This window comes from Coffea arabica, chromosome 5e, assembly GCF_036785885.1.
Source record: "Coffea arabica cultivar ET-39 chromosome 5e, Coffea Arabica ET-39 HiFi, whole genome shotgun sequence".
In the NCBI taxonomy this organism is placed as follows: Eukaryota; Viridiplantae; Streptophyta; class Magnoliopsida; order Gentianales; family Rubiaceae; genus Coffea; species Coffea arabica.
In genome coordinates, this window is record NC_092318.1 from 48326910 (window position 1) to 48353488 (window position 26579).

Consider the following 26579-nt stretch of genomic DNA (forward strand, 5'->3'; position numbering starts at 1 on the left):
CATGGCCGTTAATACATCCGCCACAATAAGTAGGATCATCAATTTCTTTCTAAGACAAGAAGATTTTCTCTTCCCTCATTCATTGACAAAATTATGGGATTGATTTACTTTCCAAGACAAAGCAAAAATTTTGCTATGCATGAACTGTTTTGCAATTCACATGTCCAAGCACACCACAGCTGCAAGAACAATGGCTGATATCAAAATTTCCTTTCTTCTTGTCTTTTTTGCTACACTTTTCTCCTTTGGCCAACCCCAGTTCACCACTTACCAGCAAATCTGTCAGAAAACAACTGATCGTAATACCTGCATTCAAATCATCGATGCATCCACTTCAGCAAATTTGAAGGCAAATGCAAATGGCTGGCTGCAGATACTAAGTGATCAAGCCAAGACAATTGCTAATCTTACCGTCACAAAAATTGGTGATGCTTTAAAGAACCCTCCTAGCCGTCCTGTCGCAAAAGGTCTTCTTGATTGCCAATTCATTTATAATTTTACAATCATCCCTGATATAGAAAATATAGAGTGGGCTAATCTTAATAGAAGCAACTATCCTGATTATAATACGGCTCTATCATTAACTGAATTGGGAGTGAATAATTGCGAAGATGAATTCATTGATCTCCCCACTCCATCTCCAATAGATGTATTTAACCAGAATGTTAAGCATATCCTTGATATTACGTTAGAGGTCTTGAACCTTAACCAGTGTAACAAAATAAGTGCTTGTACTTGAAGTGGCTAATGAGAAGCTTTCTGTGTCATTATGTTTTTTTTTTTTCCTTTTGTTACTGAAGTATTTTATGACCTCCAAATCAAGAATTTCATTGTTGATGTTAATCCTTTTATGTCTTCAATTGAATTTCTTTATACCAAATCACTATGATGTTCCAATCCCATCGTTGGAAAATTATATTGCGCTCAATCGATTTCGAGTTTGGTATTTGCAGGAAAGTGCATGGTTATCTGCTTATATTCTGAAAAAAGATATTGAATTGATTACTCATATATGCATATATTACTCATGATGAAACCGCCACCTTTAGTACTGTTAAAGAAAATTTCACCTGGTTCCTCAAATAATTCTGATTTCCAATATTACAACCAGAAGGGTGTTTTGTAGTGTTTTGTTCTTTTATTTTTTTATTTTTAAAATAAGATTACATGTAACCACAATCATGGATGAAAATTTGCTCCAAAAGTTCAATGGATATCTTCTCCAGCACGATGTGTGTCCATGTCGAGTACATGTTCAGAATGATCCATTTTCTTTCTCAGACGAGAAGATTTTCTCTTGTTCTTTCCTTAATTCTTTCCAAATATTGTAGAATTCATATAATTTCCAAGATAAACAAAATGTTTTCTCTGGCTCCTGCATCGATGCTGAACATATGAAGCTTAATTCTGAAGAGTTTTGATTGGGATGCTTCAGTTGGAAAAGCTCCAAGAATGGGGCTCAATTCAGAGATTTCAAGATTTGATTCACATTGATTGATCTAAGGTTGGTGGATGATCTAATGTAATGGGGCTTCTTTGACGCCAAACAGGCAAAAAAGAGGGGTGGGGGAAAGAAAAAGGTAAGCAAAAAAGGGTTGCACAAGTTTACGCATTTTGACCAATAATTGGTGCTAGAAGACATTTCAGTGAGAGATGCAATTGAATTCCGAGTATGCAGCCCATGTCTTCATGTAGAAAAGAGCAAATGGAATAAAGTGTAAAGATCTGCCATTCTTGTAGTGCTCTACTAGACTACTACTACTATCAAAGTAGCAATACTGCTTGCTAACCTATTGGCCATGCCCTCCTATTTGCCTTGGAAGAATTGAAATCTGTTTGGTCTAGTACTATTAAATTGTTAAGACCGAGTTAAAGTCTTGTTGGTTCGTCGACAGAAAGAAAGAGGAAGAAAATGGAGGAAATGGCAAGAAGCTATATTGAATTCTGACATGAAAAAGAAATTATATATTGGTATGAAACAAGAAATTTTTGTTTACATGCCTAAGCTGTCATTATAATCCTGGATGACAAGTAGGATTAGTCTACATTTTAAGGGCACAAGTGAAACTAGAAACGAATCAACGATTTGTACACTGATGAGATCTGAGAGCCAAAATGGCAAAATCTGGGGTTCCATTTTCGTGAAAACACAAAAGATGAGAAACAAGATATAAAATCCAATCCTGCTCACTTCTCCACCTAAGTAATGAATCATCAATTTTTAAGCAAATGAATCCGGAAAAAGAAAAATCACCGGCCTATGGGCTTGTGACCGTATGGGAGTTCAAGGTTTCAAACCTTGCTTCTCACCGATTGCCACAATAAGTGGCTATTCTAAAAAATTCATACAGTGCATAGTGCATCTGAGTTCGGTGGTTCAGTCCCCACCAATCTCTCGTAGGTTCAGTTGGACCTATCCCTAAATAGATTAGGATAAAGTAAGATACAAATAAAGCGATGATGACAAAAAAAAAAAAAAAGAATCCTAAAAAAGAAAAAACCCTTTTCTTTTTCCCTTTCCTAGTGCAAATATTTACTACCTAGAAAGCAAAGAAAATAAAAGGAAGAAGAAGAAGAAGAATCTTGATTCTTTTGATTGAAGAAAGACGAAAAGAAAAAGGAGAAAATAAAAAAAATGAAAAGGAATATACACCATTTCCAATTGAAATGAAGAACCATAACGTATACAATATCACTTAGTACCATAACACACAAAAACAGAATTAGAAAATTCCACATTGGACTGCACTACCCCACTTTTACTCGTTTTTACTGCTTTCTAGTGAATCAACTGTACAGCCATACATAAATTTCTATCACTTTCATTTCCTAGATCTTTGCTAAATGTTTTTTTTTAAAATTTTTTGTCCTTTTCCCATTTTCTGTACAACAAAACTTCTGCTAGATACTACACCAGCAGCAGTTCTGCTCTTCCTCTCCCCAGTCGTCTCACCTCCAACACTACAAACCAAATCTAACGGTCACATTTCCGGTCCTCACTCCTCAGTCCCGACACTGAGCCATCAAGCTGCCATCAAACCTACATAACTCCCACCAAACCAAACTTTAAACTTCCCAAAATCTGTTAGTACTGCTAAGTCATTTACAGAAAACCGTTTCCTTATAACGGCTCCTGAGTTTTCTCTTCCACTTCTTCCATTAAATCTACAACTGATTTTCTTCACCTTTTCTGTAGTACCAAATAACAAAAGACTATGGCTCTTGCTCTTGAATTGCTCTACTTTGCTGCTCTCAGTTTTATCACCTCCGCCACCATTTGTGCCGCCCAGAATGGTGGCGATTCGTCCAGTGGGGCAGCTGTGGAACTGTGGTGTGTTGCCAAGAATAACGCGGAGGATGCCGCCCTTCAGAACGCGCTAGATTGGGCGTGTGGGCAAGGTGGGGCAGACTGTTCCGCGATCCAGCAAGGAGGGCCCTGCTATGATTCCTCAGATATTCAGAAAACAGCCTCTTTTGCCTTCAATGATTATTTTCTCAAGCATGGCTTAACTCAAGATAGCTGTAATTTTGATAATACTGCTGCTCTAACTTCTCTCAACCCCAGTAAGATTTCTTCCTTACTTTTTTCTTCTTCTCTTTTTTATGATGTTGGATTCTTAATGGATTTTAAGTGTATTGTATTGATTTTACTAATTTGTTTTTGCTTTTTTTTTCAGGTCATGGTAGTTGCAAATTTCCATCCAGGTAATTAGTGATCTAAATGATGCGACATAAACTTATTACTAGTTGTTTTTTAATCGTCTTGTTTGATATTGTTTAAACATGTGGTACTGTACTATCATTTAGCATTAAGATTTGATTCAGTTGTATGATTAGAATGCAGAGGTACGGTAAGATTGAGTGATTAATGATAAAGTAGATATTGGAAAGTTTGTTGGCCTATTTTTCCCCTTCAAAAGTTGCGACATTAAGTAATGATTTTTTTAGTCTTTAAATTGATGATTTGTGCTCCTGGTGAGAAATTATGCCCTGAAAGTACCTGAAACTCTATGAGATATGTAATGATCAAGTGTAAGCTTTGTCGGCCTAATTTTCACTTCCAAAGTTACAATACTAAATGATGAGTACTTAATTTTTTGGTACTAGATTATATGTGTTTATGGTGGAAAAAAAGTGCAATGAAGTTAAGCTCTGTGTTCACTGCAAAAACACATTTGTGTATCTTTCCTGAAAAGGGAGTTATCATGACTTGTAACCATAGCTACAAGATGGATGAATCACACTACCTTTAGGCAAATCATTTGTTTCATATTTGATCACATAATTGCACTATAAACTACTCCTGGAGTCCTTTTCTTTGTATACTTTTCCTCCAAATTGGTGGGTATACAAGTAGTTTGATCAAAATTCTTGTTTGTAATGTGGTTATTGATATTGCAAAGTTAAAAGGCTTGTATGTGCTGTTGAAACAGCAAAACTGCTGGAAGTGGAAACTTTATAGGATCAGTTACTGGAGGACTAGGACCCTCTGCTGCAGATATCAGTAGCAGCAACTCTTTTCTAGAGAGAAGATGGATTTGGAGTTTGGTCATCATTCATTTGGTATACGCAATCATGCGGTCTCTATGAGGGTAAATGCTGATTCTGCACTGCTGCAGATATGAGTAGTGGCAAGTTTCTTGCAGAGAGATGGAAATTGTTAAATCAGTCCTTGCAACTACACTAGTTTTTGAGAGGGTGTAATGTTTATTCTGTTATTTAAACATGCAGTCTAGAAGTGCAACAAGAAAGCTAGTTTTTGTTTAGAATGGCGTTATGATCTTGATCTCTGATCAAGAGTGCTTCCATTATGTTAAATATGATGGAATCACTGCAATCACAAGTGTAAAATCTTTCCATGTTCCTCTTGGTTCAATCATTTTCATTCATTTTGCTGGACTAAATGTTTATCTGAACTGAACTTTCAAGTGCAATGCCCGAGTTTGTCATTGCCGTGGATCTGAATTCACTGCTCATTACACATCACAGAACCTTTTTAAGTTTTATCTGTGGTGCTGCATAAACTCCTGTGTTCCTCTTATAGCAATATATGCACAGGTTAACAAAATTAGAAAAGCTGATCAGCAAAAGATAATGTGAAAAGCTTCATGTACTATTTGATGTCAACATAAATATGGTGATCCCATGGGAGAATAGCCTGATCTATAAGTTGATTGTTATGCAGTTGGTGCTCTTCTCTTTCCACATGCCTGTTTATAATTGATGTTCGTTTCTGTCCTCCTTTTGTCGTATCAGTTTCAAAATGCAAGAATTTGAGAATTGTGGGCAGAGATAAATTAAAGATATTAATTGGAGGATCAACTTTGTAGTGCATATTAACATTTTTCTTCTTGCACTGTAGCTTCAGTGATAGCTGATATATATGGTGGGAGATTTTGATTTGATTTGTAGTCAGTTATACTGAAATGTTTACTTTGATGAGGGAATAGGTATACAGATATGGCCCATCTCTCATAAACGAATAAAGATGGGCTGCAACAAATAAAGGTTTTGGACCACTGTACATACGATTCAACAAAGTGCACGTTTAGACGCTCACCAAGCTGGGTTACCGAGGATAGTAATGGGTCAGATTATTCCCGGCCCATACTTTTAAACCTGAATACCCAATATCAGATTCTTCTCGGCCCATAATGCTAAACGTTAGATATGAGTCATGGGTAGCACTACAAGCGAGTCGGGTCGAGTTTTGATTTTATCGAACTGAAACTCGACTCAATTTTATTGAACTTGAACTTGAACTTGAATTCCATGAGCTTTTAATGTAAAGTTTGAACTCGAACTCGAGTTGGACTTCAAATTTGAGTTGAATTGAGTTTGAGTTCGAGCCTGTTCGAGGTTTAAAAAAATAAAAGATAATTATTTTATTTTTTAAAAAAATGAATAAAATAGTAATTTTTTCTTATCAAATAATAAACAATTAAGGATATACATGTAATTTTATTATATATAACTAGTTGAGTTTTTCTATCAAGCTCGAATTCGATATTGACCTAGATCGAATCAGGTTTTGACTGATCCAACTCACAAATGCTTTTAAGCTGTTTGATTCGTTTACAATCCTAGTCATAAGAGTTTGATCGTTTTTAAATGTCAATTTAGTTGGTAAGGACACTAACTGCATAATCGTGATCGTGAAGTTCTCTTTCTAATCTCACATTGACCACCCCAAAAAAAAAGTCTCTCCTACCTAATATGGTTCATGTGCTGAAGTAGCCTTAACGAAACTAGTATGATAGATGAAATATTAGTACAAAGTCCATAAAAAGCTCTTCACAGCTTTAGTTGGTAAGGATACTAACCACATACTCGTAGTCGTGAGGTCCTCCTTTAATCTCCCCTTGACCAAAAAAAAAAGAAAAAAAGGTCTAGTCTGCCTAGATTGGTTCATCTGCTGAAGTATCCTTAACGAAACTTGTATGGTAGATCAAGCATGCCAAAGTAGAGCTTTTCTACCTTCCCTCACCAAAACCCTCCCCCAAAAAAAAAAAGAGCAAAAGCTCTTAATATAATATGCAATACTATTCTAATTAGGAGTGCAAACAAGTCGAATCGAATTGGGTTTCGACCTAATCGAGTCGAATCTCAATATAATTTTACGAAACTCGAACTTGAACTCGAGCTCAACGAGTTCAAAATGTCAAGTTCGAGCACGAGCTCAACTCAAATTCAAGCTTAAAAAAATAAAAAATAATTATTTTATTTTTATAAAATAATAATTTTTATTAACAAATAAAAAAATATTTAAAAATAAAAAAAAAATCTATGTCTATATATATAATCGAACTCGAATCGGCTAGCTAACGAGTTTAGTATTTTTAAACTCGAGTTCGACCTGCAGTTCGACTTAGTTGGCTTGATCTCGACTAAGAGATCGTAAACTCGATTTTAACCGAACTCGAGTCGAGCTCGAATTCGCATCGTTCGCAATCGACTCTATTCGTTTACAACCCTAATCCTAATTAAACGCCATTACTAGCTTACTAGTATTTCACTAGAAAGTCCAGACCAATAAGGTCCACCTCTTGTGCCCAAACGGATGAAAGTCCAAGACATGGCATTTCAAAGCCAGCTCTGATTAACTCTATATCTTATTAGTTAGTGTATTAGCTGTTTGACAAACTTCTTTCTACAGTAATAGGCTAATAGCTATTTACTTGCAGCGCCAGGAATGTGATTACGCCAGACTATGAGACCTTTTGATTTTGGAAGTCTCTAATTGCATGGCCCTTCGATGCTAGAAAGATCCTTATTTTATGCCTTTTTCTTTCTCTAACACAAACAATTTATATCACTCCTATACTATTAGGGGAAGGGAACCTATCTAAACTTATACGGGACTGAAGGATAAATTTTAAATCAAACAAGTACCCTACTATACTTTTCGAATTTTCTTCAGTTAAGTTACGTATGACTTCGTTTATTTAGCTACTATCAGCTTTCTTTGTTGACTTTTGACAAGATGGAAAAGACAAGGAAGTTTCTTAGTAAAATTCATATAATCTTCTGGGCGGTGGTTTAAGACTTTCTCTCAACCAACAAATAGTACGAATCCCTACCCCATTCTAACAACATGAGCTAAATGACATAAAGCCGGGGGCAAACAACAATAGTTTCTGCGACCAAAATGCTAAACAATATTGGAATCTGGACATGGTGAAAGATTATTTTTTAAAAAAAATTAAGTTAATCTATCCGACCAAAAGAACAAGTTGTGAGGCAGGTCAATTCTTGCGACTATTGAAGCCGAAAAATAAAATATGCTATAGCTAATTCTAGTTCACATGCGTCTAACTTGCCCAATTATAGGATTCCCCTTAGTTTGCTCGCAGCTGTCAAAATATTCATCTTAGGTGACCAAATACCAGAATCATTTCCATGATCCAAGCAATTGATTAAACTCAATTCTGCTTACCAAATACAAAATCTGTTTTAAATTAAATTAGTTAACTACCAAATCCCACTTGTAATTGCTCATTACTCCAATCAGCTTTGTACCCCTAAAAAAAAAAAATCATTCCGCAAAACAGAATCATGATATCCTACTGGTCATGTCATGTGACTTCTCTATGGAGAACACAACCAATAGATCGAGGAAGCCTTTCAATAGTATTCACCTATTTTCTCATCTGTAAACGTGTGTAGGTTTGTAATTACAAGATATAAACGAAAACTTCTGCAGATAGACGTGCAAGAATGAAGAAAATGAGGCAAATAAGGGGAGTTTTGTGTATAGCAAAACTTGATTATATACCTACATTGTTATTCACTGTCTTTCAAGATCTTCAGAATAGTCTGTTTCTTGTGTAGAAGGTTGAATTCGCCGCGGCGATCTATCCATACTAAGAATCCTCCTTAAAGAACTGAACCTTGAACTTGGAGACGATTCTTTCACAAGTTTACCTGATGATTGCCCACCAGATGATGTCCCTTCCATACTTGTGAAATTTGCACAATCTGAAACTGGAGGTGTGGGTGGAATTGCAACAGAAGCACCAATGATCATACCTTCTCTGGGCTCAGGCTCTGGTACAAGAACTTGCACCCTTGGCTCAGCCTCGGTGCGACAAATCGGGCAATTGGAATGTGAACTAAACCACTTATCAATGCACTCGGCATGAAAAACATGCTTGCAATTCGGCAATGTCCTAGCCATTTCACCCTCTTCTAAGCTGCTTAGACAAACTGAACATTCGAGGGATGACCCCTCCGCCATGTCCTCATTACTAGCGGTATTCTTGAAGACGAAAACTGGCAGTTTAGCAATCACAGATGGATCGAGCCCTCGTTTAGGTTGCACGACGGAGTGAGTTTGAGCACTTGCAATGATCCCTAGCTGGCGAAAGGCGGCTCGCCTGCGTGCTTGGCGACGAAGCATGATCCTAGCATAAATGTGAAGTATTGCCACCAGGAAGACAACCAGTGATAGCGAAATTATGGCCGCGAGCATGATCTTGCTGTTGAGATCATACTTGTTCTTGCGAGGGAAGATTGTGGGATCATTGTTGGGAAAAAAATTTCCGGGATCATGTGAACTCATGGCTGAACTTTGGATGCCAAAAAAGTTCTTGTGACTGTTGGATTGATAAAGGGAATATTAGTAGCTTTCTTGAGTCTTGAATCTTGACATATATATGAATTTGAGAAGATTGCAGAGCGGTTTAAGGGTAAGTTTACTTTTGTCTAGATTTTCGTATGTATGCATCTGTTATGAAAAGCGTGGGCTGTTGGGATTCCATGGCAAAGAAAATGGAGAAAGATCAAAGAGAAATTTGTTAGGAAACTCTGTGGTTTTAAAAGGGTTGACGGTTGAATATTGACTCATGACTTTCGGGAAAATTTTTGTATTTGAAAAATTAGTTTTTTAAAAAAATACTCGAAAAACAGGAGAATTTTTATTTCTGCATATCGAGTTCATTTTCTGGTTTCCACCTAAGGTTCACTTTCGACTACTTTTCCATATATAACGAAGTCTTCCTTTTATATTGTTGTTTCCACTTTCCAAAAGCAGCTTAGGTTGTATTATAACACCGGTAATTTGTAAATGAAGGAAAATGGCATAGTGAATGAAAACTTATTTCTACGTATACTTACCAAAAAGAAAACTTATTTCTACGTATTTCTTTTGTTTCGAAATAAACCATGAATTTTTTTTAAAAATTGTAACTGAATTTTCTACCCATGAATTTTTTCCCCTCTAAATTATTCGTATTTTTTGGGCGGGGGATTATAACACATAACAGGGGATTTGAAATCCTAACACATGGATCGGGCTAATAATTGTACTGTTCTAAGACATAATGGTAATTATCAGATAATAAAGAACGAAAGTAAAGAAGTCAATGATGGAAATCAGGGAAGACAATAACGGGTATTATTTGCCTGCCGCATCCACTATAGTGCTAAGCGTGTTTGATTTGTTCAACTAGAAAAAAAAAAAAAAAAAAAGAGTAATTCTTGGCAATATGTCTGTTTATAAATTACTAAATACAATATGATACTACATGTATTGAATTATGCTACAACATTTGTTAAAAAAAAGATTGCGAATGTTATTGAGAAAGTGTTACGAAATAGCATTCAAATTTTCAAATAAATAAATCAAACTCTTTGTTCTTGTGATGGATAATTTTTATTTATCTAGTTAATTAGAAAACAAAAAAGAAACTTATTTCCACTCTGCAACTTTCCCGTTTGGATTGCATTTTCCGTCATTTTTCATGGAAAAATTACTGTAGCGATTTGATGTATGTGAGGAAAAAAGGTAATGGGGAAATGTGTTCACGGAAAATGACGAAATTTTTCTACGGAAAATAGCAATCCAAGCAAAGCTATATTTGTCATTTTTTGTTTAACCATTTTCTTTTGGACTAATAAATTTGGTATCTTTGTTTTTATTACAATTTCTCATCCTTTCTAATTGAGACCATCCTTTATTAATGTAAACGAAATCTAATTTAATTTATGCATGTTTATTATTTTGCGTAGAATCATGATCACCAACTACTAAAATCAACAAAAGAGAAAAAATTCCATTCAAGTTTCAGAGGCAAGATCGTCATATGCAGTTATTGAGCCAAATAAAAAAAAAGGAGGATGAAACTTAGGAGTTCAAAGCATCCAAAATAATAGTTCCAACTTCCAAATGTAAAATCAACATGAAAAAACCTCTAAGTGTGTAAAGTGGAATAAACCCTTCTTAGAAATTAGATTCATTTCTGAACTATGTAATTTTTGTCCCTATTAAGATCCCAATATCACAAGTGACTGCGCAAACATAATTTGATAGGAGGTTATTTAAAATAATTATTGTATCACTTTTGTGAAGTAATCGTGTATGATGTAAGCAAAATAAAATCTGAAATTCTTTTTTTTTTTTGTGAAATTCTTGATATCCAAGCAAGCCCAATAATTCCAGCCCCATTGGCAGAGGTGCTTCCAGGAAAATTCTGGGATGACCTACAAGATTTGAACTTATATTTAATAGTAATATTGAGAATGAGACATTTGAAAAAACCTTCAATAAGCTTTTGTTCAGACGAGTTTTCTACACATTGGACCGACATCACATAACCAACTTATGGCGTGGAAATTGGGAAACCATTTCGACCCGTCTTTCCCGTAGAAAACGTTCTAATTTCATTTTGACCCAAAGACACCTGGATTGACAAATGATGGCTACAAGTTCAAGCAGCAGACTTTCTGCCACCAAGAGACTTTTTAACCATTCGTTCACATCTTCTTACAACTCAAATCACACATATATATACCTGTGGCCTATAGGCCATCTTGTAAGTTTGTTTTACTGGTTTTAGTTAACATTTTTGGATTTTTTTTGGCAATATGCACTTTAACCCTTTTTTCAACAATTTTTTTTATCTTCTGTGCATCACATCCCAAAATGTATTATGGTCCTGTTTTTGTTCTTAAATTGCTTCCAAAAATACAATCCAATATAATATCCACTAGAAAAAGGTACCAAATCCTAGCCATGCTGACACACTATTTAGGGGGTAAAGATATTAAGGTGTTAGTCCCTAAAATTTTGGTCTTGACTCTTGAATAGAGTTCCATCAGTTTCTAGATTTCATTTTAATTGAATATGGGTATTTGCCAGAAAAACCATTGATAAAAGTAAAGAAACGTGGACGGACTAAGACTAGGCAGAATCGAACTAGCAATAAATGTTGTTCTAGATACTTGAAGTCTACGTCTTGTTGTCAAGAATGTTTTGGATAGAAGATTATTTGAAATATTATTTATAATAATTGTTGAAGCATTTTTTTTGATGTGATGTATATGAGATAAAAATGTGTGTTGAAAATTGTGTTTGTAACACAAAAAAAAATAATATTTGGCTAAATAATTGTTATGGGAAAATGGGAGAACTGTGTACGAGGCAAGATAACTTGGGATTCTTACTTCATAGTTCGCATGCAAGGAAATAGAGAAGATGTAGTGATAAATGGGACCAAAAGGAAAAGGCTTGGATGTGAAATTCAAAGAAGAGAGAAATGGAAAGAATAAAAATGAAAGAAAAAGAAAAGAACTTTAAAGCTTGTCTCTAAAATAGTATTGCTTAGGGATATATTCAAGTCGAATCGAGATCGAGTATCGCTATACTCGATCTCGAACTTGATGTTTTCGTGAGACACTTGACCTCGAGCTCGGGCAAGCATTCGAGGCGAAGTTCGAGCTTGACTCGACAAAAAGGTGGCTCAACTTGAATTCGACTCGAAGTTTCATCCAAACCTAAATGTGTTCAAATACTCGATGTCAAGCTCGAGCTCAGAAGCTCGAATTCAAAATTCTTGAATTTTCAAGTTTTCTTATTTTAAAATTTCATTGTTTTAAAGATCTTAAATTTAGGAGTTTACCCTTTTGCCATCACAAATTTCTTAAGTAAACTAAGTTTCACGTAAATTTGCTAAAACATAAACCCAAATTAGTAATTTCATAATTGATAAAATATAATTTTTTATATATGCATGCTACTTGATTAGACTCATCGAACACTCGAAAAATATATTTAGTGCTCGAACTTAACTCGCCATGCTAATCAAGTAGCTTGAATTCTAGTTCGAATTCGGTCAAACACGCGAGTGTTTTAGGCATGATTTCAAACTGCAATCAAGTGCTTGAGTCGAATTCAAAGTGAACACTGGAAACTGCGGGAACAGGATGTTACGCAGATCTTGATTATTTTGGCTTAGATAACTGGTGAAATTCAAATTCATGAAGACTATTATTTTGGTCCAGCCCAGTTCACTTTCAGCAGGATCGAGCAGATTAACACTAACGCCCAATTACTAGAAATGTAAATTACCCGGGGTTGACGAGTTCCTTCTTTCAATAGGAATTTCAAACAAAGCCCATGCAATCAAGTTACTCAAACTTTCATCTTCCAGACTGCAAATTTAGGAAAGGCCCATTAAGCTTGCAACATGAACTAGATCAAATAAAAGCCCATTTTCTCTTTCTTATGTTTTCATGTTTTTGCGGTCAACAACTCAGCCGCAATATTAATCAGGGGTGCATCGATTCAAATCTACATCGTACTTGTACTCGAACTCGAATTCGAACTCGACTTGATATAGCAATGTTTGAGATGAAGTTTGACTTGATTGACCATGAATCTCTATGACTGAGTTTGATACGCTAATTTTTATGAGGTGCTCGAGATCGACTCATTTGAACAAATTCGAGTGAATGTAATTATATGTAATTTACACTATACACTAATATGTACACACACACATATACACAATACGTATTGCACGATAAGGCTTGTCAAACTCTCGAGTGTAAGATACCAACATTCGCTACTTGACTCATTTAACTAATCAAGCAGTTCGAGATCGACTCGAACTCTGTCAATGCCGAGTCAAGTCGATCTTTTGACCGAAATACTTGTAAGTTGTTCGATTTGTTTGCAACCCTAATCTTAACGAAACCTAGATGAAAATATGAATCTTTTTTTTTTCCTTGCCCTTTTTGACCTAGATGTAGAGTACTTGTACACATTTTTCATACTTTTTGATACGAGTATGACTAGCAATGTGAATTTTGGAACGAACACCTCCAGTGTCTTGATCAAACGTCTTTACAAACTCAATTAAGATGGCTGGACAAGCACTTGCTATTTGCTACAAATTTGTTGAAACTTGTGGAATTGAGTATACATGTTGCTTTCTATTCAATTCTTGTGGAGGTTGAGAAATGTGTGAGTATCATGTTGGTAAATGCTCTACGGTAAAGACATGTGTACTTGTGCGGTTTCTTGGGCATTATCTACCGTATACTTTAGTTCCAATCCAATGTTTTTCATTTGCATATTTAGCTTTTGTTCTTATTAGCTTCGTCAGTTTCTCTGGCCCATCTACAGAGTACAGTAAAGTTACGTTGAAGGCATATAAATGCAACAGTTGTTAGTCCTCGACAATTGGATGGACCAGTTACCAATTGGCTGGACGTGGAAGTTTGGTGGGTCCCCTTAAATTGCTTAAGTCAGTCTTTCCGTTAACTCTCTGAGCGTTTCTAATCTAATTATCTGTCTATCTTTGAAAAAAAAAAAAGTTAGTCCTCGACAAGATTGCATAATTTTGTGAGGGTGCAAAATAAGAGAAAATCTTACTCTAATTAACATACAACTTCTACAGTAGATATAAATTAGAAGATAGACCACCTCTTGATTTTTAGGAGTTATCGTATTTGCGTCTGTTTTTAAAATCGTTTTTTGTGGATGAATTCTAAAAGAAATTTATTGTTTAGATTATTGTCCGGGGTTTGTTTCCTTTCTATTTGATAAAATGAATTTGAATATAAAGAAAAGAGGAATTACAGAAAGAGAAAAGAAAAACTGCATATATATAGACAGGACCAGATGAGATGGCATAGTTATCTTGGCACAAAATCCTTCCCTTGCTGAAAATGATGGTAGAGAAAATTTTGCTTTCGATGCCGCTCTTCCTCCACTTGTGCTGTCATAATCACTGGTAAACAATTGTACGAGCGGCCCACAAGAAGCTTCATAAAGCTGTTCACATCCTACATACCCCCCAAAAAAAAAAAAAAAATTACTGTTCATACTTCACATCTGAGACCCTCGTGCATGTCATTGTTTGTTGGAGAAACACTTAAAAAAGATTTTCAGCCTTTTTTGTGCTAATGCACTTTTAACCAATGACGGAGCCAAGGGGGGCAGAGGGGGGCCATGGCCCCCCCTAAGTTTTGAGAATTTTAATTCATAATATGTAAATATGTGTGTAAAATAAAATTGGCCCCCCCTAAATTTTTTCAATTTTAGTTTATATTATGAGAGTTGATATATATATATATATATATATATATATATATATATATATATATATATATATATATATATGAATTAGTCATCTTTGAATGGAATTTCAATTTTGGCCCCCCAAAAAAAAAAATCCTTGCTCCGTCACTGCTTTTAACCAATTTGATCATGGAGCGTTCTCGGCTTGTATGTAAACCGACCGACGAGAAACCATCATCTTATTGAATAAAACTAATTAGCTAGCCGGTGGTATCTTTCTTTCTTTCCTTCCTTTTTTTTTTGAGTAAATGAAGATAATACGATAAGTTAGTTTTTGTTTCTTGAATAAAGGATAGAAGAATGCAAGAAGGCTTGTGAATTAAAGTTTTCTGTCATTTGACTCAAAAAATTTTTTTTTTTTTTTGTATTTTTGTAATCTTTTGTTATTCCTACACAGAGTGAAAAATCTAGTTCTCAAAAGATGAGACCTGAAATTCTCTTCTTTTTTTTTCAATTTTATGTCACTTTTCAAAAAAAAAAAAAAATTTTTGAACATCTTGCGGACTGATGGTTGCCTCCTCCAATAATCCATTCATATTTTTACTAACCATTAACAAGCAAAAATTCTGTTCTAGATTCATGACAAACCAAGCTATGGTGTTCTTACATGATAGTTCAACTGAGAATAATAAAATGGGTAAATTCCTAAGATTGGGCTGCAGATCTACTTATAGATCATGTGATATATTCAAGAGATATATAATTGTGATGATTTATAACAATGTAAAGAAAATGATAGCCAGTGATATAGATCATATGGTGTATTCAAGAGATATATAGGCATGGTGATTTATGATAATGTAAAGAAAATAATAGCAAGTGATATAGCACGATACAAAAAACTTTAGGTGACTCTAAATTAAATGGTATACAAATGACTCTATATCCTGTGCCTGCACAAGTATTCTCTAGACTCTACACTCAATAATGTTTTGAAAACCGGACTGGACTGGCCGGTTCGATCGATTGAACCGCGAACTGATCATGCTTTCGATTTGGTTCAATTAAAAACTCAAAAAATTAATTAAATCAGTCAAGAACCGGTTGAACCGATAAAAATCGAGAGGTTCAACCGATTTTTATTGAAGTATTTATTTTCTAAAATAAATATTTTTTATTCAAAATTCTTAATACTAAAATGAATAAAAAATTATTAAACCTTTGAATTGAGGTCGAACAAACTGAACCGATCGAACCGTGAATCGGAAGGTTTTTCGGTTCACTCTTCGGTTCGGGTTTAAAAATATTGGTTACAATGAGGAAGAGTTTCATAATTACCAAGATGAAAAATTCAACAATAAAAGAATAAAAGAATCTGCAGACCATGAACTATTAACACGTCAATGGACTAACATTCATACAAACGTGAGGCTTAAAACCGTCCTCTTTTGTACTATATGAAAATCCTTCGAGTGTAGAGTCTAGAGGTCCTAGATCTTTGGCTTGGATATATAGACTGAGATCTCGAATTGAATAGACTACTTAATTGATGAGTGACAATTATGATACTAGTAATAATTAGATAGATTGATTAGTTTGGCAATTATATATGCAAGTGATGTTCCTTTCATTCTCTGCACAGCACAGCAAAAAAATATACTACTGCCTCGTGTTGCCCTAAGCTGGTGCGTGACTGTGTGCAAGTTGTAAGAAGGACAGCGACTTCTTGGCATTTCTCTATGGCAGTCTCGGACTCATAAATTGCATTCAAACAATTCCGCTTTTAATCAGAATTTCAAAAGTCGTCAGTAGGACATGGATCATCTTCTTGGATCACGCGCTTATCTTCTTCAGTCTCACGTTTTTCATAAATGTGGTTATTACTGAATACTGCTGATGCTTGCTTTGCAATCTCTGCATATACAAAGGTCTGCTTCCCCACTGTATATCTTCTCTTACACGACTCATAAATAAATTCGCTTTGGCAGCGCCGTTTTGCATGGCCCTGCCAAGTGTTTGGACTTTGAGGGATTTCTTTAATTAATGATTGTGGCTTAATCTCAGAGTATCAATTATGCTTACAATAAATGTTAAGTTGTCACTTAGTTATTAATCTTTTCACCCTTAATGTGGTCCCTTTACAAAGGCCTTTCTTAGTACGGAGATAAAATTATTGCTTCAAAGAGTTTGGCTTAAAGCCAGCTTAATCCCACATGTAACCTAGAAAGAATAATGTTAAAACTTCTTGAAATTGTGTGTGTGTCGTTGTATTGTGTTCGTGTTTCAGATTGTAGGTGAAAAAAAGGTGTTTATAAATAGTTCACACGTTTTTCTCGAATCTTAGACAATTTCAATTAGGAAAATAGTTTGATGGCAGACAATTTTTCAATTTGAAAAATAGTTCGATGGCCCTATTTAAAAGTTTTTAAAATGAAATGTGAGATAATTATTTTGCCTTCGTGGAAGGGGGCGTGTATATACAAGGGTTTTCTAGGTCGAGCTTAATACAGTAATTAAGGCTGGTTGCCATCGCTGTCCTTTTTGTCTAGCTAGTATAATAACTTTGTTTATCTTTTCATTTTCCTTGAGGGCAAGTAAATTAGTCATTCTTTAAGACACCTTTGAATATTTAGGCATCGAATAATGAAGGATCGAGAAACACTTTTTTTTTTTTTTTTTTACCTTTGAAAAATCAAAAGAATCGTGTTTAGCTTTTGTATATTTGAGCATCATTTTCTGCTACCCTGCGTGCCTTGCAACAAAGACATGGGCGTTGTGGTCATCATGCAAAGAAGAAGGGAGGAAGGAAAGCACGAGAAATGGGTCATTTATGGTTTACTCAAATAATAACGAAAAAGACATTTCCCCAAAGAAAAATAAAATTAAAGTTGAAAAAGAAAGCAGTCATTGTCTAATGTCAAGAAAGTAATGGTGGGAATAACTTTTCCTAACGCACTCCTTGTCCTTTGGAGCTTTGAAGCAAAATACCACTCATTTGCCACCTTTATTGAAGCAACTTGACTTGAGGTTGCTTATCGCAGTGAGATAAAAAAAAGTTTCTTTACTTCAATTTGGCCAATTAACTTTTAACAAGCCCTCTTTCAATTCTTGGATGGTTAGGAACTCACAAATTTGTCTTCCATCTAGAATCAATAATAGCATTTTTATGAAAGAAGCGTTCATAATCATCAATGTATTTTTGCCTCGAAATCTTCCCTTTGTATTTGTTTAGATTGAGCACCTGGCAGTATTGCGACTTAGCCAGAACAAGTAATGTGGGGACTTGAACGAGAAGTTGAAGTCTATTCTTCTTTCATGTGCCCTTTTCTTTTTAGGCCACTTTTGTAGCTTAGGTATTGGTCTCTAGCAAAATAGACTAGGTTGGAAGCCAGACAGTACAGGGATCCCAATTTCACATGTTCATAGCCTAAATACACAAAGCACCAAAACATGAACCAAATTACTTGCTTAATTTTCGAACTGATGTTGGACTGATAAGAGTTCATTCGAATTTGGTTCATCAACTGGTCAAACCAAATTTAAACAGTATTTTATGTTCGATAACTCACAAATTCGATTAAAAAAAACTCGTTCAAACTCAGTTTGACAAATAAATAAGTCAAACTTGAATGAAATTTTAAACTCGTTAAAATAATCAAACAAATTTTTACACTGAGGTGTTTGATTTGATTAGATTCGTTTACACGCCAAAATATACACTAGTTTATGATTTTCCAATCATCTCCATGAATTGGAGAAATTTGATTGGTTTCTTGAGTGAATTGGGTTTGGGTTGGACTTCAAATTACAATCTGTAGTAAGTAAAATTTCTTCATGTCACGCTTATAATTCCAAGTAAATTTCAATTTTTTCAAGAAACCACATACAACCTTTGTACAATAGAATGCCATTTGCAAATGTAGCAATTCACAAACTATAACATGATCCTGGTTTTTTCAGCATGATCCTTGGAGCGGAATCCTAGTTCATGGCTCAAAAGATACAAGCATCAAACATTTTCACAGTTTCATCAGCATGGTTGAAACCCTAACCAGTAAGGTCTCCATCTTCTAGTACCATACTATCATGGACCCTTGCAACAATTTTCTCCCAAAATATTCCTCTTCCTTTTTCCTTCGAGCTCGTACAAGACCAACATTTTCCATGATACATTTCCACGTGTTTGCCTCAGAAGTCAAGGACGGTGTTATTACATTGTCAAAAAAACAAGGGTTGAGTGGTCAAGACCAATTCTAACATAATGCAGAATGTCCTTATCGGAAAATAGTGGCAATCATATTTTATGGTTCACGCCCCATAACTTTTAGTGCACTCTTCTTCTTCTTTGGCCTTATGGGCAAAGCTAACCAATCATCTTTCCATACCATATATCTTCCTTAGTGCCAAACTTTTCTGCCTCTTGAAGGGGAGCCCATGGTTACATATGCTACCTAATCTGCCCACCAAATCATGTATAATCCTCATTATAAAATCAATTACTTGCGCATTATCCTTTTGCAGCTGAAAGATCTTCAAGTTTGATAACTTTATAGCAGTTAATATTCACATGTTGAGTACATGATCGATTCTTAATCACTACACATGAAATGTATATGCAAGTGACTATCTCCTCATTCATTAGATTAATGACTATAGATCGGCTAGTTTAATCAGTTGATAATTCATTCATGGCACCAACCTAATTCGTTGCCGCAGGATTCTTGAAAATAGCAGCTACTAGCATTAGAGTAGATTTAATGTTGCCAGAACTTTCACCTCTACTAGCTAATTGACATCTAATACAGAAAAAATGCTTTTGCATTATTCTGTTTCATCTTTTCAACACCATCTAGCTACCAAAACTCGAAAGTATATCAGGATCTCACCCTACTGCTCATTAATGCAGTTGCTACACATTGAATTGCCAGCTTGTGCAACATAATATTGACATATACATCCATTGTTATTGCAAATTGGGTCCTCAAAATTAAATATATCCATGTTAGCTAACTTTATTTGGGGATATTTCTTTTTAGTTGTGTCCAGTACATAGTACAATAAAAAAGACAACCATTAATTGGATCTTTCACATCTTGTAGCTAGCTAGCTAGCTAGTTTTTGCTGAAAGTTATAAAGGGCAAATGGCACCAATATGCATATCTATTTTTTGAATTGATTTCCATTAGATTTATAGTTGATTTATGGAATATCAACGATGCAAAATACACATGACTTAGAAAATACAATTAAAGAGAAAACCATTAATTCCATTTTTATTTCACATCATACATATTCCTTTTTTTTTTTTTTGCATTTGAAGTAATTAATCAATTATTCAACTATGTGCATTACACGACCCATACAAAGGAAAATCTGCTAAATGGAGATCTTTCTCTCCTTTCTTTTCCTTTCTATCTTCTTTACATTTCTTTTTTCTTTTCATTTTCCTTATCCTAGAACCTTAGTTACTGTATTGCCTATTATCCCTGGAATTTGTTTCAAAAGGAAGCAGGCTAGGGCTGTTTTCTTCTGGTTCATAATCTTTTTGTAAACTTGACGAGGGAATAGCCACTGTTTCGTTGAGTTTGTGTTAGGGGGAAAAACAAGAACGAACGAACAAAGAAAGTGATGTTGGTCTTGTTATTATTGAAAGTTTGTTACTTTATAGCAAAACTACCGCAGGAGAGATAGCAAATAAACGAGCTAGGAAAGCTGTTAAAGATCACTTTCAAAGCTTCAATGAGAGGGTGTGAACTTGGGACACTTCAATCATGTATTGAATCAATACCGGCTTGTATAGCTTCCGGTTTTCACATAACCATACACCTTCTAATTATTGAAAAAAAAAAGAGAAACTTCTAAATAACTATTCCTTTCGTTTAATTGAAAGTATAATACTTTTTATTTTGGAATATTTCAAAAGTTTATTATCTTACCAAAATCAAAATTACTTTTGCTCTTTTTTTTAATGTTATCCAACCTTTATCTATATTTCATATTAAATTTAAATTTAAAATTTGAATTTTTGGGGGTAACTTTGGAAACAAATCTATTAACATCATCGTCAAACCACTATTTTTAAAAAATTAGAATTAAACAATTTGGGACAGAAAGTGTATAAGAAAATCAACCCAACCATCAACAAGGAAAAAGGAAATTTTAAGTGGTAGGGATTTTTTTTTCTTTCTGACATTTTCTTACGAAAGTAAGAATTTTTGGCAAAATAAACCTAACTCCCCACAGTAACTCCAAAAGCCGATAACTTTTGGAGTCCTGTGAGGGACTTAAGTGGTAGGGATTACTTACACCAAAAATGTACTAGAATAATTTGGTTGTACTGACATAATTTAGTCTTCTTATGGGCCCATGTTACGAAACTATCCTTGGTTTTCTTTGTGGGCAAAAGCTATCTCTAAAGCATGAAACTGATGAAAGGCTTCTGACAGGCAAGGCCAAGCCAAGGTACTATCTCTCATAAATCTACTGTTACATTCATCTTTGCTCTCCACTTCCCTCCTTCCCCACCATTTTTTCTACCATTCTCATCAAGTACAGAGCTTAGGTTGCATCTACAACAAGATTTTGCGGCTTAGTAAATGTTTTTGTAGTGAACATTTTGGGACAAATCTTAATTCTGAAGCCAAAGTTGGAAGCCTAGCTTTTGTGATTTGGAGCAAATTTTTAGTTCAACATCTTATGTTTTGCTAAAAAAAAAAAAAAAGAAGTCCTTAACCTGGGTTTTATATCTACTATATGCATCTATTCTTGGAAAACTGCAATCTTGTTTGTCTTTATGTTCAGCTCTGATTTTGGATAGAGAAGTGTCGGTTGGTTTTGTGGGATCTACAGATTACATCAGAAGGAGTTTTTGGGATCATCATCATCAGCTGTGGCAGTCTCTTCTGATAAGCCCTCTAGTAATTTCTTGATAAAGTAAGAAAGGAAGGAGCAAAATATAAGTTTATAAGAAGTCTTTGTGCTGAAAGGAGAAAGGGTTAGATTAGAGGTGATAAACAATAAAAGGGTTCGAGGAAAAAGAACATTTGGATCTGGATATCCAGTGGAATTATCAGCAAGAAGTGGAAAATAGTACAAAATTTTCATCACAAGAAGAGGAAATTCAAAGGAGCATATTTAATCATCAATACCAGCATCTGCAACTTCTTCAGCAACAGCATGAACAAGCCTTAAAGTTAGCCGACCAGACGAAGACAGCGCCTGAACATGCAAAGGCTGGACCACGAACTGGGATGAAGCGAGCTGGGGGAGGAGGAGATGGGCAAGGGGAGATAATACAAGTCCAAGGAGGCCACATTCTCCGAGCTACTGGCCGGAAAGACCGGCACAGCAAGGTCTATACTTCAAAAGGTCCAAGAGATAGGAGGGTTAGGCTGTCTGCCCACACTGCTATCCAGTTCTATGATGTGCAGGACCGATTAGGCTATGACAGGCCTAGCAAAGCTGTAGATTGGCTCATTAAGAAGGCGAAAAATGCTATCGACAAGCTGGCTGAGCTACCCCATAATCATCCAAATGAAATTAGCTTAATGGCTGCTCCAAGTACTGATTCCAACCCTGGTTCATCAAGCGGCTGCCAGGGATTTGAACACCGATCGGAATCATCTTCTCTTTATGCAATTCAAAGGCATCAGCTGCATGATAATCCAAATGGGAATTCAGGAGTTATTCCACCAGAAGTTGATACACAATCGATTGCAGATACCATGAAAACATTCTTTCCAGTGAGTCCGGGGAATTCTTTGATGAATATGCAAAGCTATCAGCATGATAGAATGTCGAGACAGCCCTCAATCCAGACAGAAGATCTTGGCCTTTCCCTCCATTCTTTGCAAGATCAGAATTTGAACCACAGGTCTTACACCGAGCAAATGCTTTTTTCAGGGTCAAATTCAACCATGTTTCCTGGGACAAATTATCAACAAAAGACCGAGTCTTGGAGTGGAGCTGGAGAAGGAGAGAATAGGAACATTGGATTTATATTCAACCCACATTCAATGCCAGTGCCACAACAGCTAATCTTCAGCCAAAACTCAGCATTTTCTCAGAGGGAACCCCTTCAGTCCAATTATTCACACCTCTTTCATGCCTGGAATGAACGACAGATGCCCTCTGTGGATCATCACAATGCTCAGGCAATCAGTCAATCTTCAATGTATAACATCCATTTCGGCTCAGATTTTCAGGTTCCAGCTCGAATTCGCGGGGATGAGGAGCCTGGGGTGGTATCCCTCCAGCCATCCTCAGTCTCTCCAAGCTCACAACATTAATGTCAAGGAGCCATAGCTTTCATATCCATCAGGTATATATTCAACCCAAAACCCTCGATCTCTTAGCTAAAGTCAGCTTTATTTTTTCCCATGATTTTTCCCTTTCTAACATTGGTTTACTCATACTGCTACATTATGATCATTTTAGGACAAATAATGAACGTGATTCTACTCAAGCACTGGAGCTTTTTTGGTCAGCTCAATCAATTGATTTTCATTGAAGACAACTGAGAAGATTGAGTTCAGTACTTTTCTTTAGATTAATTTTGCTTGTCTTCTAAATTTTGTTGAAGCATTCTTGTCTGGTTCATAATTTATCTCCGCTTACGTACTATTGTTAAAGTTCTTGTGGTCCTCGTCGGTTATATTCTTAAGTGTAGTCATTTTGTCTTCAAACTGATGATGGTCAGACATAAGATCCTTGTTGACCTCGTTCTCTTTCTCTATTAATTAAACATGATTCTGATTGAGTTTATGATCGATTTGGTGGTTAGCTTTTCAATTCTCGTTCGAGGGCATTTTGTCTCTCTAGCTATTTTCTTGGCATATTGGATTTGAAGGAGTATTAGATGCACAAACTGTTAAGATTTGGTGGAACTAAATCCGTACGACTAGAAATTAATAATGCATTTCAAACATAAAGTCTTTGTTAATCTCTCAAGTGCAATATATGTGCTTAATTAAATTGATTCATCCTAAGTACCTTAATGCATCTTTTTTTTTTTTTTGCCCCGACGCTTTTAATATAAGGCGACATGATATAGGGAGAGACATTTATGTACATTTGCAGATAGTACAAGTTGAGTGGTAGGGGAACTAACCCTTTGATAGTATTAAGAATTGCATGTGACTACAGAAACTAAAGAATGCAATACGAACTTTTACATGATACTTAGGAGTTAGGAGTACGTCTATAACTAGTATTTTGTGACTAATTTCACTCTATTATTTGGATAGTGGTTACTAAGCTCTGTGACTTCTGGGGGAAAGAGTTAAGTGCCTAAGTTTTGCCTCGGACAGTTTTACAATCAAGAACTGTGGTTTCTACGGGTGAGAAAGTAAGTGCATAGGTTTTGCCTTGGACAATTTTTAGAATCAACATATACTGTGATACATTTATTTTGGAGTATTGCACGCCATGCATGGAATTTGTCAAGAGTACTGCAAAATTAAGAATAATACATTAAGATACAATAGATATTCACATTTACGTGCATCTTCTCGTTTCTCCCTTCGGAAAAGTTCTGATTGAAAAACAAAAATACTATTGAATTTTAACGTAGCATCATCTGATTCAAAAATTTACACATATTATACATGTGACTAAATAGAATATAATGTCCTACATTTTATACAAATTCTTAGAGTGATTTAAAGAAAATTAAAGAGAACTTGTGATCCTTTTTCTTTCCTTTTGGTGCCCAAAAAAAATAAAATTTGCCGAGGTTTTAACATTTTTGCTTGAACCAACAATTAAGATAGGCTGGTTAAATGACTTATGGCAGCTTGGGCTACAGGGTTCCCCAGAAAATGAGGAGTCCAAGATTAGATTGGGCTTTACCATCCACCCCACCCCTAAAATCCTGCCACTTGAAAAACATCAACTCTACATAATCGAGTAAATTGGCAACAAGACCAAATCCACTTCTTGCACAGAGGAATTAACCATTTGGTTTGGATGAACTTTGGCCCAACATATGAAGACCAATTCATGCATGTCCAACCCACTACACACTTACAAAATGCAATTCTTTTCACACCACCTGTCTCGCTGTTGACCAGGAGGGAAGGTAATTCGTGTGCTGATATTCTAACCAAGTTAAGGTAGAATCCATGGTTAGGGGCTAATTCCTTTGATTATTGTTTGAAAAAAAAATACAATAACACTCTGACAGAGTTCTGGTAAGAGAGAATTTTTTTTCTTTTTTGTAAATGTTTCTGGGAAATCTGCAAAAAAGTGTCGGGCTGTCAACCCGACAGCCTGCAGCTTTTTTTTTTTCTTTTTTTTTCAAAAAAACTTCAAGGCTGACGAGTTTAGTAAGCCCAGTAGCCATGATAAATTTCCAAAAAGTTTGGTTTGCGGCAATTTTTTTTTTTTTTTTAACTTCAAGTTAGCCCATCAACCTTTTTTTGAGTGGAATTTTCCTCATCAGTAGTAGTAGTAGCAGCAGCTTTGAAATGGTAAGAAAGCAAAAAAAAAAAAAAAGGAGTGACGAGAGAAGAAGATAAGGGTGTTGAGAGACATGTGAGGAATGAGAGAAGATACATTATTACTGGTCTACTCCTATACCAATATACTCATTTCCCTTCTTTTGTTCAACATAATTTCCTTATATCCCTCTTTCCACTTTTGTTTTTACCTTTTTTCCCCCACCTCCGACCTCCTCCCGGTCCTCCTTCTCGTCTCCTCACACTCACGCATGCACTCACCTTCCTCTCTACTTCTGTCCCACTGTATTTTCACTTGTTGTTACAATTATTGAGAAAAATAATAAGAGAAGTAAATGACAAAAGTTTATTTCTTTGTAAAACTTATTTAACTCATAATATGAAATTGTTCTATTGATAGAGTTTAAAACAACTCCACTAACTATCCCACTAACTATCCCAATAACTCCACTAACTCCACTAGTTATTTCATTAATTTCACTAACTCCACTAATTAGGTAGAACAAAATAAACAAATATGATTAACTAACAACAATAAATAATTTTTAACAATCTCTCCCTTAAACTGAAAGTTTTTCAAATATTCAGTTTAATAGGACTTATCAATTGCACAAACTCCAAGCAGTTTCTTTAATTTCTGAAACGTGGATAACTTCAATGGCTTGGTCATTATGTCAGCAATTTGATCTTCATTTTTGTAATAAAGAAAATCAATTATTTCATCCCTTGTGAACTTCCTTAGAAAATGAAACTTCACGTCTATGTGTTTGATTTTTTCATGTAGAACTGGATTTTTAGAGAGTTTGATAGCAGAACTATTGCTACAATAAATTGTAGTAGCTGATTCTTGCCGAAAATGCAACTCTTCAAGAATATTTTTTAACAAAATTGCTTGACAGGTACAAGTTGTTATAGCTACGTACTCTGTTTCAGTTGTTGATAAAGTAACAATTGGTTGTTTCTTTGAATACCATGAAATAACTGCTAAATCCATTATGAATACATAGCCAGATGTACTTTTTTATCATCAGAATCACCTGTCTAGTTACTGTCAGTAAAACCAAACAGATATGATTTTTCACCATTCTTGTAGAACAACCCTTATTCAATGGTTCCCTGCAAGTATCAAAAAATTCTCTTGACAGCTAAAAGATGTGTCTCTTTTGGACTTTTCATGTATCTACTAATAAGACTTATAATATGCATAATATCAAGCCTAGTTGCCGTTAAATACATCAAACTTCCCATAATTTGATTGTAAATGATACTATCAACTCTCTTTCCTTCAAATTTTTTGATGAGTTTTAAACCCATTTCAA

At 35.2% G+C, this 26579-nt stretch overlaps 3 protein-coding genes across 3 annotated transcripts; 2 read left to right on the top strand and 1 right to left on the bottom strand.

The window, feature by feature from the left end:
• Positions 1 to 2921: 2921 nt before the first annotated feature.
• Positions 2922 to 4961, top strand: LOC113743789 (PLASMODESMATA CALLOSE-BINDING PROTEIN 5). The gene is made up of 3 exons (XM_027271888.2): positions 2922 to 3564; positions 3678 to 3705; positions 4434 to 4961. Exons 1-3 carry the CDS (start codon positions 3216 to 3218, stop codon positions 4588 to 4590), a joined length of 534 nt encoding a protein of 177 aa, XP_027127689.1. The 5' UTR covers positions 2922 to 3215; the 3' UTR covers positions 4591 to 4961.
• Positions 4962 to 8109: 3148 nt separating this feature from the next.
• On the bottom strand, positions 8110 to 9252 carry LOC113743211 (E3 ubiquitin-protein ligase ATL41-like). The gene has a single exon (XM_027271166.2). It carries the CDS (start codon positions 9059 to 9061, stop codon positions 8288 to 8290), a length of 774 nt encoding a protein of 257 aa, XP_027126967.1. The 5' UTR covers positions 9062 to 9252; the 3' UTR covers positions 8110 to 8287.
• Positions 9253 to 21108: 11856 nt separating this feature from the next.
• Positions 21109 to 23571, top strand: LOC113743550 (transcription factor TCP3-like). Its single transcript, XM_027271604.2, has 3 exons — positions 21109 to 21265; positions 21605 to 23123; positions 23240 to 23571. The coding sequence occupies exon 2, from the start codon at positions 22054 to 22056 to the stop codon at positions 23089 to 23091; it is 1038 nt and encodes a 345-aa protein (XP_027127405.2). The 5' UTR covers positions 21109 to 21265; positions 21605 to 22053; the 3' UTR covers positions 23092 to 23123; positions 23240 to 23571.
• The last annotated feature ends 3008 nt before the right edge of the window (positions 23572 to 26579 follow it).